The 14535-nt window shown below is 36.2% G+C and overlaps 2 protein-coding genes across 7 annotated transcripts in view; one reads left to right on the top strand and one right to left on the bottom strand.

Annotated features, from left to right (window-relative positions):
* The window catches only part of RARS2 (arginyl-tRNA synthetase 2, mitochondrial), a 54306-nt gene extending 52801 nt beyond the window's left edge, over positions 1-1505 (bottom strand). For 3 of the 4 annotated variants that reach the window (XM_074333282.2, XM_088795568.1, XM_074333284.2), the window contains exon 1: positions 1423-1505. In XM_074333282.2, coding sequence (XP_074189383.1) covers positions 1423-1458 — 36 coding nt within the window. In that variant the 5' untranslated portion in view covers positions 1459-1505. The remainder of the gene's footprint in view (positions 1-1422) is intronic. The other variant, XM_088795569.1, reaches the window with a different exon arrangement.
* A 50-nt stretch (positions 1506-1555) lies between these two features.
* The window catches only part of ORC3 (origin recognition complex subunit 3), a 48678-nt gene continuing 35698 nt past the window's right edge, over positions 1556-14535 (top strand). Inside the window, exons 1-6 of one of the 3 annotated variants that reach the window (XM_074333280.2) lie at positions 1556-1666; positions 3393-3447; positions 8134-8231; positions 9694-9838; positions 12113-12217; positions 13183-13334. In XM_074333280.2, the coding sequence (XP_074189381.2) occupies positions 1643-1666; positions 3393-3447; positions 8134-8231; positions 9694-9838; positions 12113-12217; positions 13183-13334 (579 nt within the window). In that variant the 5' untranslated portion in view covers positions 1556-1642. Of the gene's footprint in view, positions 1667-1691; positions 1973-3392; positions 3448-8133; positions 8232-9693; positions 9839-12112; positions 12218-13182; positions 13335-14535 lie in introns of those variants that run through there. The other 2 variants (XM_019743293.3, XM_019743295.3) reach the window with 2 other exon arrangements.

Here is a 14535-nt window from a genome sequence, read left to right as displayed (position 1 = left end):
ACTCCCCTGCCCTCAGCCTGTCACTGAAAGACCACCTTTAAACCATACTTCAAATCCTCAATAAAATCTTATCTTGCCTTCTCAGTGAGAGACACTACCAAAATTCGGTTGAGGTGGTGTTCTCCCTTACTCCAGTAGCCATAAACTCAGCTTTGTCTTATCAAAAGGTCTGATGGTGATATTTGGGAAGCTGACATCAGTCAGGATGGTACATCTACCGTATAAGCATAAAGACAGGCAGAGGGATTTCCCCACAAAAGTCCAGCAATATTCTAAAAATGAACTAAGGGGCATTACATGCCAAGCAAAATATGTCTACTAATATGCCCATTAACAAAAAGGAAATGAGTTTAAGACCACAATAAAGTTTCACCGCAAAATTCCAGAGGTGGCTGATGCATTTTAAAAATTATTTTTGATGTAATCTGATGTTACAGTGTTTTTAATCCTTTCCTCATTACAGAGCTGTTCAAAGAAGCCTCTGAATCAAAAAAGCAGGGTCTCATGTTATCTTTGGAGTTACCAAAGGTAATGGTAGGGCAGACAGAAAAAGTGACCATAAGAGAAATGACCAGTTTTTAAATTAGATCTTGTAAAATGAAAATTCAGATCCACTGTCAACTTCACTAAGTGTAAAGAATACTGGAGAGTAAAGAAATAAAATGGAGTAACTATACTCAAGCTGCTAAAATCAAGTAGGCTGAGGTATGAGGAAACAATTCTATTATTGCTTTCATTAGCCTGGGAACTTAACAATTTCCAACTTTCCAGTCCTGCATCAGTGCCTAGATATACACCAAAACTCTAGATAACCCTCTGATTATTTTATGAAGGCAAAGGATGTTCAGTATCAAGACCACCTGACAACTATTATCCAGACCACTGGCCACCTAGAGGATTATCATCTCTGACCAATCCCGAGGCTAAGAATTCAGGGCTAAAGAACCCTCAGCGTTTCCTTCTTCTTCAGAACACTCTGGTTATTGTTTAGTTGTATTTTCGGTTTACGAACCCTAAGACCCTGGAATAAATCTTTATCATTTATTAATTAGCCAAAGCCTCCGGATTTCACTAGGTCAATACTAATTTCTATAGGGTCTACCGGTAATCGTGGCCCAGTGGCTTTCCACCCAGGTAAAGCATACGAAGCTGTAGGGTGGGAAAGAGTGAGCGAAGCAACATGTGCCTTTTAAAGTTAACTTTTCACTCTGAGAAACTGATTTGGGCCGCAGGCCGGACCCTACACCGGCTTTGCTTTTTAGCAGCTGAAGCATCTCCAAAGGGGGAGGAGGCGGCAGAAATAAACAAGGCTTCCTCAGAACCCGCCCTCTCGCTGACTAAGGACCGGCCCGCGGCGGGGAAATGGCTTTGGGGTGCAGAACTCCGCAGGAACCCTCCTTTTGCCAGTTCCCAGGTTGGTACCTGACAGGCGATGGACCTGCGGAAGCCGCTCGCCATGTCGGGCTCCAAGAAGCGTGTCCCAGCCTCCTCTACAGCCCCGCCTCCGCGCACCGGAAGCCCGCCCCCGGAGGGTGATGACAGCCAATCAAGAAGCCCAGTGGACCTCCACTAACCTCTGCCCTGTGCCGCGAGGGAGCGCGGGAAATCCCAAGCATCTGGAATCCCGCGGGCTGTGGGGACCATGGCCACCTCCTCGGTGTCCAAGGTACGTGGGGGCGGGCGCAGTAGGACTCCGCCGCCGCTTCATTCCCTTTTGAGGAAGAGATGAAGCAGAAGTTACGCAGGCCTGGGTGTCCCGACGCCAGGGCCGAGATGAGGCGTCTTTGCTCCAGGTCCAATTGAGGCTAACTTTACTTGGGGAGCCAAGACGCGCACCTGCCTTAGTGTTGTGGCTAGGAAGATTTTTAAGTTCTGGTTTGTGGAGGTCGGATGCTCGAAGGATGTATCCCAGTGTCCCTTCCTTTTTCCTCATAAATATTTATTGTGCGCCAAGCCCGCCGTTAGGTACCAGGTGAGAGTGTTAAACAAATAGACTCCGTTTTGCACTCAAGAAAAAAAACGAAAAACCCACAGATAAACTGGCCATAAATTGTGATAAATCTTAGCAACAAAGAAAGTCCGAAGTGAGAGAACAGAAAAGCGACTAGAACCTAATCTAGATTGCCGAGGGTCAGCGAAGGCCTTTGGAGAAAGTGACATTTTAGCTGAGATCTGGAAAATGAGTACAAGTTAGGTAAAATAGTGGGGGGCTGGGGGTCGGTTCCAGCATAGAGAATGACATGTTCTTTGGCCCAGAAGATAGAAATAAAGTGATATACCGGGTGCCTGCCAAAAAAAAAGTATACACAAGAGTTGTATTCATCATTTGTTATCCGTGTATTCATCATTTGTTATCCGTACATATCGAATATTACAATTTTAGTACAGTTTTTTTCTTTTCTTAAAATGTGTGTACATTTTTTTAGCACCCTCTACTTGCACTGCTGTTTTTAGAACTCTCCTGAAATCACTTTTTCTAAGTATGTTTCATTTTCCATAGAAATGACAGTCTTAAGAAGCTGTCCATCATGCATCACTTTAGGATTGTTAGAATAAACATAGGATGGGTGGCTTGAGGGCTTTGTATCACTAGTCAAATAATAACATGAAAACTAAATGTAGCTAGGAAATTACCAGGAAAATTACTTGGCAAGCAGTCATTCATTCTGTACACTGATTGCCTAATATGTAGATGTTAACACTGTCCTAAACATTGGGGAAATGATTCTGAACTAAATGCAGAATGTGCCCTGAAGATGCTTACAAAGTACTTGGGAAGACAGACCCTAAATTACTGTGATATTAAGTGAAAGTGATTTAAAACAATGCAAAAGATACTCAAGTACTGTGAGTTCTTAGGAGAAGGAATAATTCTGACTGGAGAATTGGGGAAGGTTTCCTAGAGCAGGTGGGTTTCAGTAGAACGGTAATGGGTAAATGAATAAGAGTTATCAGATGAAGAAAGGTGACATGATAGCCAAAATGATCCATTTCCCATCACAGTTGAAGTTACTTGGAGTTTAATTAAATAATAAATACTTCTCTTGAGAGAGCATCACCATGTTTTATCTTCTTGTGTAGTATTAATGTTCTCTAAGTTTTATACAAATGGAACATTTCTGAGTTTACATTTCATCAGTTTTTATTTTCTTCTTAGGTAAGGTCACAAAGAGCAAAAACAAAGATGAACATCCTGTGGGAAGGAGGAGAAAGAAATGGACAGTCCTCATATAGAAGATTTTTCCTTCTATAATTTAGATAGAAAAGAGATGATTTCTTAGCACTTTAAAGAAATACCATTTTAAAAAATCTGCTTATCAATAAAATACTTGGTTAATAGATTTATCTGCTCCTTGGCTACTTTGACTTTATGCTTTCTTTCTTTTTTATAGGGTTGCTTTGTGTTTAAGCCAAACTTCAAGAAAAGAAAGACCTCTGTGCCAATAGGTAAGATGTCTTAATATCAGATTTCTTAGTTTTGCTCTCTAAATCTTGAATTAGTAATTGAATTTATTAATTCTTTTGGGTAAGCTTGGCTTACTTAGTATGTTGATGTAGCAGTTATGTTCCAAGGTATAGGTCAAATGGATAAGTGTACATCCCAGGGTTCTAATCTAAAAGGGAATACAAATAATACCTTCAGAAGGCAAACTGGGAAATAAATTTCCTTCAAAACATATGTCATCATTCTTTAAAAGAGAGTGTCTTAAAAATCTCAGTTGCTTCCTGAGCTGAGATAGGAGGAATCGACTGCAAAAGGGCAGCAGGGACTTTTTCTTGGAGTGAGGGAAATGTTCCCTAGATTGAGGGCTGGTTACATGAGTGTATACTTTTGTTAGAACATATCATCTGTTAAAATGGGCACATTTTATTATTTGTCAATTATACGTCAATAAAATTAAATTATGAAAAAAGATACTGTCTTCACTGTCTTCATTCAGGGTATTGTTTAGTGAGCAAGTTAAAAAGACTTCAAACAAATCACAATATTACTGTCAGAAAGTGTTAATTGCACTGGTTCTCAATTGTGGCTACAGATTAGAATCACTTGGGGAATTTAAAAAAAATTATTTTCCTGATATAAACATAGATTCACATACAGTTGCAAGAAAGAGGGTCAAGAATTCACCTGTACACCTAGTTATCCCCAGTGTAACATTTCGCATAATTATAGTCCAATATCACAACCAGGAAACTAACATTGGTACAATCTATTGATTTTATTCAGATTTCAACTTGATGAACTTTTTAAAGATACCAATGTCCACACCCCAACCCAGACCAATTGAATCAGAATCTCTGGGAACGGCACCCAGGCGTTGGTATTTTTTTTAAAGCTCTTCACAGGCTGATTGAGTATTTCTACTCAATATTCAGCACTGTGAAGATTAATTCTGATGGAAAAATTATGATGTGGAATTAAACATACTCACTCATACACTAGTTTTAAAAGAGAAAAACTGAACTATACCGTTGTTTGACTAAGGAATAAGTAACTTGAATATCTAATAGAGTTTTTCTAAATCATCACATACTGGCCTTAAGGTATTATTAATCTTTCAGTTTGAGACCAACTAGGTAAGAAACCTGTGTTTAAGAGCAAATAATAAAATAGTGGTCCATATTGAGGGGAGCAGAGGGTGGGAGGTATGACTTATGATAACAGTCTAGTTTCTCATTAACAAGAGAAGAAACAGTGACCCCAAGATTCACACCCTTACAGATTTAGTCTCAAAGACACCTAAGATTTTGTGTATTCCTTGTTCTCCTCACCCTGAAAATGAAAAGTGACAGTAATGGAATTGGAAATAGTGAACAAAGAATAGCTACATTATAAGTGATTTTATTTTAAGTGATTGACTTACAAACATAATTTTTGTTGTTGTTGTTGGAGATTGCTAAACTTAACTAGAAATAGTACATTTTTAGAGACAAGTCAAGATCTGTTCCCCCATTAACCATGAAGGATACATAACATGAAATGGTTTCTGATATTATCAGCAATGTCATTGTAACTAATAAAATTGCTCATATTTATTGAGTGTTTATTATGTGCCAGACTATTCTAGCACTTTATGTGTTAATTTGTTTAATCCCCTCAGCAAACTATGAGGAATATATTATCTCCATTATAATATATGAGTATTCTTAGACATATAAAAAACTTTCTCAGTGATAGTGCTAGTATGTGGCAGAGCTGGGATTTGAACCCAAACTGTCTGATTCTAGAGTTCGTAGTCTAATCATTGCTTAGTACCTCTCAATACAAGGTGAATTTTTGCCTTAGAAGTTTTTGTGTTGAATTTCAACTATAATTTATTAAAATTTGTTTAAAGTTTTTAGTATTAGTAATCCTGATATGTATAATTTGTACAATTTGGATTTTGTTTTGAAGTACATTATATATTTTTTCATTGTGCTAATCTAAGACCAACAGATACTGTTACACATATGAATATCTTAGAGGAATTGACCCTGATTTTAAGACAGATGGAGCAGGAATGAGGAAAACATATCTAGATTTTAGCACTTGCCTTCACTGGCATCAGTTCTTGAAACAAGACTGCCTGAAGAAGTAGGATGTGCTCTGCATTGTGCCGCCACCTGTCCCCTGACTCGGAGACACTTAGGTGTATACTTAAGAGAAGACTGGTAACTCTCCCTCCTCAGTATTCTGGAAAGAGGGATGGGGAGGGAGGGAGGGAGAGAGACAGGGAGACAGAATGAGAATAAGAATGAGAGGGAGGGGAGGAGGGAGACAGACTGGCACTGGCACTGGCACTATGGGCGATGTCACACTGTGAGTAGGAGCAGGAGGGAACCTGGCAGTGGGGAGAGCTTAGATTCTTTAGCTACTCTTAGTGCTTATTTATTTTTTACTTACTTGATCGATAAATAAATGAGAGAAGTTAGGGGCCGGCCCGGTGGCTCAGGCGGTTAGAGCTCCATGCTCTTAACTCCCAAGGCTGCCAGTTTGATTCCCACATGGGCCAGTGGGCTCTCAACCACAAGATTGTCAGTTCAATTCCTCGAGTCCCACAAGGGATGGTGGGCAGCGCCCCCTGCAACTAAAAATTGAACACGGCACCTTGCTGCTGAGCTCCTGGATGGCTCAGTTGGTTGGAGCGCATCCTCTCAACCACAAGGTTGCCGGTTCGACTCCCGCAAGGGATGGTGGGCTGCGCCCCCTGCAACTGGCAACGGCAACTGGACCTGGAGCTGAGCTGCCCTCCACAACTAAGACTGAAAGGACAACAACTTGAAGCTGAATGGCACCATCCACAACTAAGATTGAAAGGACAACAACTTGACTTGGAAAAAAAAAGTCCTGGAAGTACACACTGTTCCCCAATAAAGTCCTGTTCCTGTACCCCAATAAAATCTTTTTAAAAAAAATGAGAGCAGTTATGGTAACAGGTTCAAGTGTCCTAGTGCTTTTGTTTCCCAATGTCTAACAATTTTGTTTTTTATACATTTTGATGCAGCATCATTCAGCACATAAAGAATCATGTCTTGATTTGCCACTTTAACATTTTATGTGATTTTACTCATTTTCAAAGTAAAATGACTATTCTATTTAAGGCTGCCTTGTTATTCTGCTTTGTCTCTTAGTGCTTTGTCTCTTAGTAATAGTGTATCGCCTTTTTTGTTTACATTTTATACTATAACTGTGTCTATCATTTTACGATATAAGTTCAATATATTCTAAGCCTTTTGATAAAAGTTAAAAATCAATGTTTGCCAAAAACTCTGAGTCAACTATGATTCGCAAGAAAGTTCCTTAACATGAAAGACAATTCTATTCCAAACTATCAGTTAACATTAAAACTTGGTGGTAGAATACTAGTGAAGTCAGGAACAAAATGTGTACTTTCACAATTATTATTTAATATCATGAAAGTTTGGCTGTTACAAGCAAATACCTAGAAGTAAACAACAAGAAATATGAAGGAATGTAGAAAACTATAAGGAATGTAAAATATTTGATTAAAGGAAGAGATCTGTGATTTTTTGGATGTGAATTTTTAACATATTAAAAATGTCATTTCTTCCCAATTCGATCTACAGATTTTACTTTATCCAGTCAAAATATTAGTGTAATTATTTTTGAGAGATGACAAACATTAATGTAAAAGAATGGCTCAAATTTTTTGGAAAAGAATGGCAATGTTTGGTGGTGGTGGGAGGAAGACCTGTATCTATTCAATATTAGAATGTGCTAAAAAGCAACAATAATAAAATAGTTCAGAACTGATATGGGAATAGAGGTGGATTCAGTAGAACAACTGAAATGTTCAAAAATAGTTCCAAGTGTATATATAAGTATTTAGATAATAAGGACATCTCCAATCAGTGGAGAAGTTACAGATTATTCAATAAATGAGTGTCTTTCAAACTGAAGGTTATATATAACTCAAGTATGAGTCATGAAATCAATTTAGTGGGTCATGAGAGTTTCAAAAAATAGAAAACATTTGCTGTCATAGATAAGGATAAGTACTGTTTTGTGAGACTGTTCATTTCTGTTATAGATATGTGTGTTGGACTATGATGTAAAACGCATTCCTTAATGTGGGTCATGGTTGAAAAAGTTTGAAAACCATTGCAATAAACGGTATTTTGATAAATGGCTAACCATTTGGAGGAAAACATCCTAAAAGTACATAAACTAATACAGACAGACTAAAAGGCTCGGCTAACCTATGTCAATCGAACAAATGAACAAGAATAGTAGTAGTAAGAATCATTTAATAAAGGAGAGCTCAAAGCACATATTTCAAGTAAAGTATACAAGGCCTTAGGATAAGAGCAAATAATGAAAATATATTAATAATAAATGTATGTACCTTAAATAAAAACTGTTAGAAATTCAAAAGTAAATGATAGAAATATAATCTAAAAAGTAAAATGATATTTTTAATCTTACAGATACAGTTAACACAGTAAGAATATAAGATACATAAATAAGTCAAATAATATAAAGGATATTGAACGTTACCTGTCCTCAAATATATACGTATATATTTTAATACGTATAAAAAAATTCAACCTCATCACTTACTGTGTGACTTTGTACAGATTTTCTAACTTTTATTATGTAAAAAAGAAACTGACATTTCTTTCTGTTTTCAGATGAGTATTTTAATAAAGGGAAAAATGAGTCTGAGGACAGTAAGCTTCGATTTGAAACGTATCAGTTGGTATGGCAGCAGATGAAATCTGAAACTGAGGTGAATACTTTTTGTAATAACATCTCTATAATACTGTAAATCATGTTTGTTGCCTCCCATCTTGCTTTCCACCAGTTTCAAGAGTATTGATGAAATATTAGTAATGTTGGTTAAGCATAATCTGTGTGTACTGAAAAAAACCCTCATGTTCCAAATATTAAGCATAACTTCAGGTGCTGGAACATATGTTTATAATGATAGCTATTTTGCAAGGGGTTCTTTACATGTCCTCACACCACTGAAATGGTGGTACTCTTTAAATTATCCATTAGGTTACACAAGAAATCTAGCTATTTCTAAACTATTTCTAAACTACTTCACTCCCTCATCCTCATATCCAGTTACCATGTTCTTTATATTCCAGCTCTGAAAAATTTCTTCACTATCCTTAGCAAATTTGTAGCTCTAGGGGTAACATCTTGAGTGGACTTGTTTTGTTTGAGCAACAGTGGTGTTTTGTTTTGTTTTTTAATGCCTTTGGGAGGGTTATTTTTTTCAAGTTGATTACTGCTTCCAAGCATTCCTGATTGCTGTACACCTAGTGACTTTGCTCATTCATGTTCCATCAGACCCTTGAAGGTATTTGAGTTCGTGGTTTCCTTTTTATTTCTTAACCTGGATTGTCTTATTCTCCTCCTAACTGATGTCTCTGCTTCTGATATAAGCCCTTCAGGTCCGTCACTAGTCCCTGTGGCACCACTGGCCAAATTAGAAAAGTCCTCCCTTTGGGCAGGCGACAGGGGTTTTCCAGCCCCGCTACCAGTACAGCCTCTCTGCTCCCCTCAATTCTGGCCTTCACAGTGCTGTCAGATTAACTCGTCTTAACCCTGATTTAATCATGTCTCTACTTCAGATCCCTTCAGTGGTTCTCCCCACAGGATAAAATCAAAACCCTTTAACATCAAATATATATTTTCTTGGTTTAGCCCGTTGCTTATTTGTCCAGTCTCATTCCCTACCGCTTCTCATGTTCTGTATGCTTAGCTCCATCTGTGGTTCCCCAGATGTTTGGTATTTGCCGCCTCCATTCCCCATTCGTTCTGACTTTCTTTTACTTACCATCACCTACTCTTAATGCTTTTGATTCCTCAGCTGAAATTAGATGGTCCTTACTTTTTGTTCCTGTATTATCATAGCACTCCACACAATGTATTTTAATTGGTAAGTGTTCTTACTCTTTTTCTTTACTTTTTTAGGGTAGAGACTGTCTTTTTATTTGCAAAGTGGTTAGTCAGTGTTTGTTGAATGAATAAATGAGATTCCATAATGAGGGAATCCAAAGCTCTAATCACTGGAGATTTAAGGAAAAAAAATTGTTTCATCATGATTATATTTCATTATGATTGTAATTTCACATATAATCTTTGGAATTGAATTTATGACAATTTTCTTTCCCAAACTTGGAAAGACTCATCAGACTACTACTACTACTAAGCCATAAAGTTTTGTGTGTTCTGTATAGCGACTGCAAGAGGAATTAAATAAAAACCTGTTTGACAGTCTAATTGAATTTCTGCAAAAGTCTCATTCTGGATTCCAGAAGAATTCACGAGACTGGGGCTATCAAATAAAACTCAGAGAAATTCCAACTGCTGCTCTTGTTCTAGGTATGTCCGTGTGTGTTTGTTTGTGTTTTTGAATTGGTGGTTTCGTTTTTGAGAATAGTGGGGAATAACCTGTTCTGATAAACCTGTTCTGTCTCTTCCATTTACAGAATTTAGCCAATTATAGTTTGTTAGACATACTTTCAAAACCAATAAAAGTTCCTTACACTGAGCATGCATCTGTAAATTAAAAGAAATTGAGCTGGGGTTAACTAGTACCTTCCTCAACGTTTTGTCTGAAAAGTGAAGGGAAAATATATTTGTGTTATTATCTTTTCCTTAGTATTTTATGAAAATATATGAGATTTGAATTTGGTAATAAGGAAACTACCAGTATGTTAATAGATTTGATGTTTATACTTTTTTATCATGTCTTCAGTGCAAATTACTCTATGACCTTAATTTTATTTCCCTGTCCTTAGTTTTTCAATCTTGGATTGTTTCATAATGTATTAATATTAATTGCTTAGAAGGAAGTTTGTATGAATTGTATATAAATTGCTTTCAGACTGCAGGTTGTAAATTTCTTAGGTACTTAAATATCCATCATTAATATCCCATTTTAACCAAACATCTGGATTGCAGGATAATGGAAAGTTTACTTTGGAATATTAGCAAATTTTCTTCATTCCTTTTGAAAAGAAAGTTGAATTTATTTGGATTCCTAATTTTTCATTGTACTTCCAATTTTATATTTATTCAGAATTTGTTATACTAGTAGGCTCTGAGATAAGAAATTAATTCTTGTGCCTAATGCTGCCTAATACTGTTCATTACCTACCTGATATTCAGGGCAATATTTCTCAAACTTTAACTAAAATAACCTTCAGGGGATCTTAGTAAATGTAAATGTTCTGTTAATAGGTCTGAAGAAGGGCCTGAAACTCTAAATTTCTGCCAGGCCTCTAGCTGATGCCCATTTTGCTCATCCCAGGACCATTCTGAGTAATAAGACTCCCCGGGATGATTGTTGTAATGCTGTGGACCAACTTTTCAGTGCAGTCTGCCACTGAATTAAAAAATCTCTTCAGTTTATGGATGAGAAGCTGAGGCCCAGTGATGGCTGGCTTGTATTGATAGGTGCTTTCTTTCTCTATTGCCATGTTATAGCAATTGGAGATGGATGGGAGAAATACAATCAAGAGGGATGGCCTGATAGATTGTTGTGAGACCACTGTTTAAATCCCTTCTCTGCCTACTGCCAAAAGGAGAAAGGAAGCTAATGGAAATCATATGTTTCAAAGTCGCTGGTCTGAGAACAATTTTCCAGTTAAAGACATTGTTGATTATCTCCTTTCCAATAGAGAAGCCCATTGTCTTAAGGAACATAGTGTTAAATAGCTTATAAAGTCAGTCAGACAAGATAAGCCAGTGTTTTACTAACCTCCTAAATTTGTTCAGATGTTGTGTCACAATCATAGACCATAACGCATGCTAACAATACCATTTTGATAACTTGAAAATCTGTACTCAAAGATACTTAAGCACAGTTGCACATTTTCTGTTTTCTAAAAGTTGTATTTCTGTTTATTTATTTATGTATATGTCTATGTTAAAACAGCCCACCAACATTTTTATTTGTTGGCTCTCCTAGAAAAAACAAGCGTTGCCTATGGGTGGCCTGGATGATTCTGAACCTTTTCTTTTTCTTCCAAGCAGCTGAAGTTTTACAGTAGCAAGTCTCATGTAGTTTCATAATGTCTGCCGCTGTCACCTGTCTAAGTCCCAAAGCACTTTCTAAAAATTATAGATTGTGATGGTAGGGAAGTTAATAGAAATTTTTCCAAAGTAGTAAGGAAATTTCCACACAACTCTGATAACTGTATGGAGAGCACAAAAACTAAAACTACTTTACCTATAATAATATATGTACTACTGTGATCATAAATGGTATCAGTGATTGGATTCTCCTCAGTTGTTATGTCAAGGTCACAGAAAGGCTGGAATCCTTCGCCCTTATTTTTGAATAATTATTTTAAAGAGCTTTTTATGGATGTGACAAAGGAATGAGATTATTCCTAAGATATTTTCAAGGGTCGACTACACATCCCCAGTAAATTTTTTTTTAAGGAGAAATTGTGCTAAATATCTTTCCTAACAAATAAGTGTAGTGTGTGCCTCTAGATATCTATTGTTAATAGAGATATGTTCATTTATACAGTATATTTTCTTAGTTTCTGTTGTTAATCATGTAAAAATATTTTTATGTGGCATGTTAAATAGCTTTTGTTATTAATAATAAAAATGATGGTGTAATATTGATGTATAATCCCACAGGAGTGAATGTAACAGATCATGATTTAACATTCAGAAGTCTAACAGAAGTCCTTCAGAATAATGTCACTCCATATGTAGTTTCATTGCAAGCTAGAGAGTGTCCAGGTAAAGTATAAATGCTTTCGTAGCCTTGATGTGATGTTACAAATCTCTTCAGCCCTCTCTCTCTTTCGTTCAGGCTTGCTTTATCTCTTTTTATTTGTGGAAAGAGCATGGCACTACATTTTTGGCAGGGTGAAGTTTAATGCCTCCCAGAGTAATTTTCACTATTGCAGGATTCTGCCACTTCTTGCTTTTTTATTTTGGTCCCATCCCTGCCATATCAGCTTCCCTGCCAACGATAGTCCAGTCATTTTAAGTTTAGGACAGGGAACTGAGAATTGAGGAATGGGGAGTTCTTATTTAGCTCAAGAGAGAATAGACTACATAGGCTCATATGTACAGCCTAATTATCTTATTGTCCCACTTTGAAAGGCCACCATGGTAAAAATAGTCCATTATCAGAGCTAACCTTGGGTATCAGAAGCCATTAAATCATAAAGGATGTGGCTACTAATAGAGTAAAATTAGATTTGGACTGATATAAGGGCTTTATGTGTTTATATTACTTCCATGTTCATAAACTGATTGAAATTAAGTAAAAGCTCTTAGGAAATCTTTTAACATGACTTTAAGGAAGATTTGTAATCAGTAAAATAACTTACGTAACACTTTTTGATCTTTTTTAGGCGCTTTACAAACCTTTTGCTGTCTAGAAGTAATTTAAATAAATATTATCCTAATAAAATTAATAGTTTTCATGTTTATACATTTGCTTAGGTAACACTTCTGTTTAGACCATAAACATAAACTTTGGCCTCATTAGTCTGAATTAATGAAATTTAAATTTAAATATCAAGGAGAGGATACCAATGAACATTAATTGTTAATATGTTAAGTGATATGTTAGTTAAGTATAGAAAAACGCATTCTACCCAAATAATGTAATGTACTGATCAAGAAGTTTCAGTTGTTTTAGGTTTGTTTTAAGGGGACATAAGTAAGCTTTTCTTACCTATCGTATTCTGCAGATGTGAAACATTTTTTACAAAAGTTGGGCTCACAGTTAATGGACTGCTGTATAGATGTGGAATCCAAAGAGGAGGAAAATGTTCAGATCACCCAGAAAATGACACATTGTTCAATGGATTTTCTTTCCAGTTGGTATATGAATGTCACACAGGTAAATATAAACTGACAGTTTTCTCCCAGGAAATTGGCATGTGATTGAAGAGGCTTAGAATTATATTAAGCGTAGCACTGGTTTGTTCTGACAGGGATATGCTTATACAGCACTAGCTGTTAATTTAATAGTAGCTACTTGTTTTTCCTAGGGCTACTAGAGTTTAAAAAGTATTCTCTTATCAGTATGCAGCCCACTTCCTGTTAAATGTTTAGGTTCTTGCAAGGTCATTTTGTTTGTGGGAGAATGTCATCTAGTGACAAAAACAGCATCTGGAATTGGTTTTGCTGCAGACTCTTATCTCTGACATGACTATAATGTTAATATATTATCTCTGGTGCCTCGATATTTGCTTTTGTACAGTAGAGCCAGGCTGCCAGTACCCATTTTCACCTTCGTCCAATTAGAACTAAATCTATATCTATATCTATGTCTATGTATAGCCATATATAGATATACACATCTATATATCTAATTTGTTCTATTTAGAATATTTGGGGAACACTCTTTAAGTAAAGTATATTTAACAAACAGATAAATAAAAATAAGTTCCATTCTACCATGTTAGTCTCTGGTGAAAATGAGTAACCTAGGTGATTCATGAGTAACTGCACCATAAAACCATAGCCTTAGTTTGTAATGCTGTATAACCATATAGTATAGGAAAAAATACTGTACTATGCTATACTACGTGCTGACATTTTCTGAAGAATGTATTTACTGAAGTCATTGTAAGTGCAGTTTCATTCTGCTTTGTATAAATGCTTATTATATCTTAATTTGATCCAGAATTTTAGATTTTGTAGATATCAAACACTACATGCAATTTTTGTCAGAGATCTTTAAAATATTGGGATTGGACCAGGTGATATTTAAGATCCTTTTCAACTTAAAATTTGTCAGCACAACAGCAATTAGTGTTATCAATTATGCTTTTTAATTAAAAATATTAGTTCTCAACTTAAAGCAAAGCAAAATATGACATTCTACTAATGGAAAAATCAATTTTATAGAGAATGTTCTCTTGTCCCCATGCTTTCCCTGTCATTGTCTCAATAGCAGAAAATATAAATATGTCATATGAATTATAAATTTTCCTGAACCTTTTTCTTTTTGGTTATTATTCCCATGTCAGACACAGAAAGATTTCTGCTAATAACTGTTAGGATGAGTTTCTATTTACTATGTGGGAAAAATAAAT

This window comes from Rhinolophus sinicus, chromosome 2 (genome assembly GCF_057876585.1).
Source record: "Rhinolophus sinicus isolate RSI-liver-muscle chromosome 2, RSI-T2T, whole genome shotgun sequence".
In the NCBI taxonomy this organism is placed as follows: Eukaryota; Metazoa; Chordata; class Mammalia; order Chiroptera; family Rhinolophidae; genus Rhinolophus; species Rhinolophus sinicus.
This window is presented reverse-complemented; position numbering and strand designations above follow the sequence as displayed.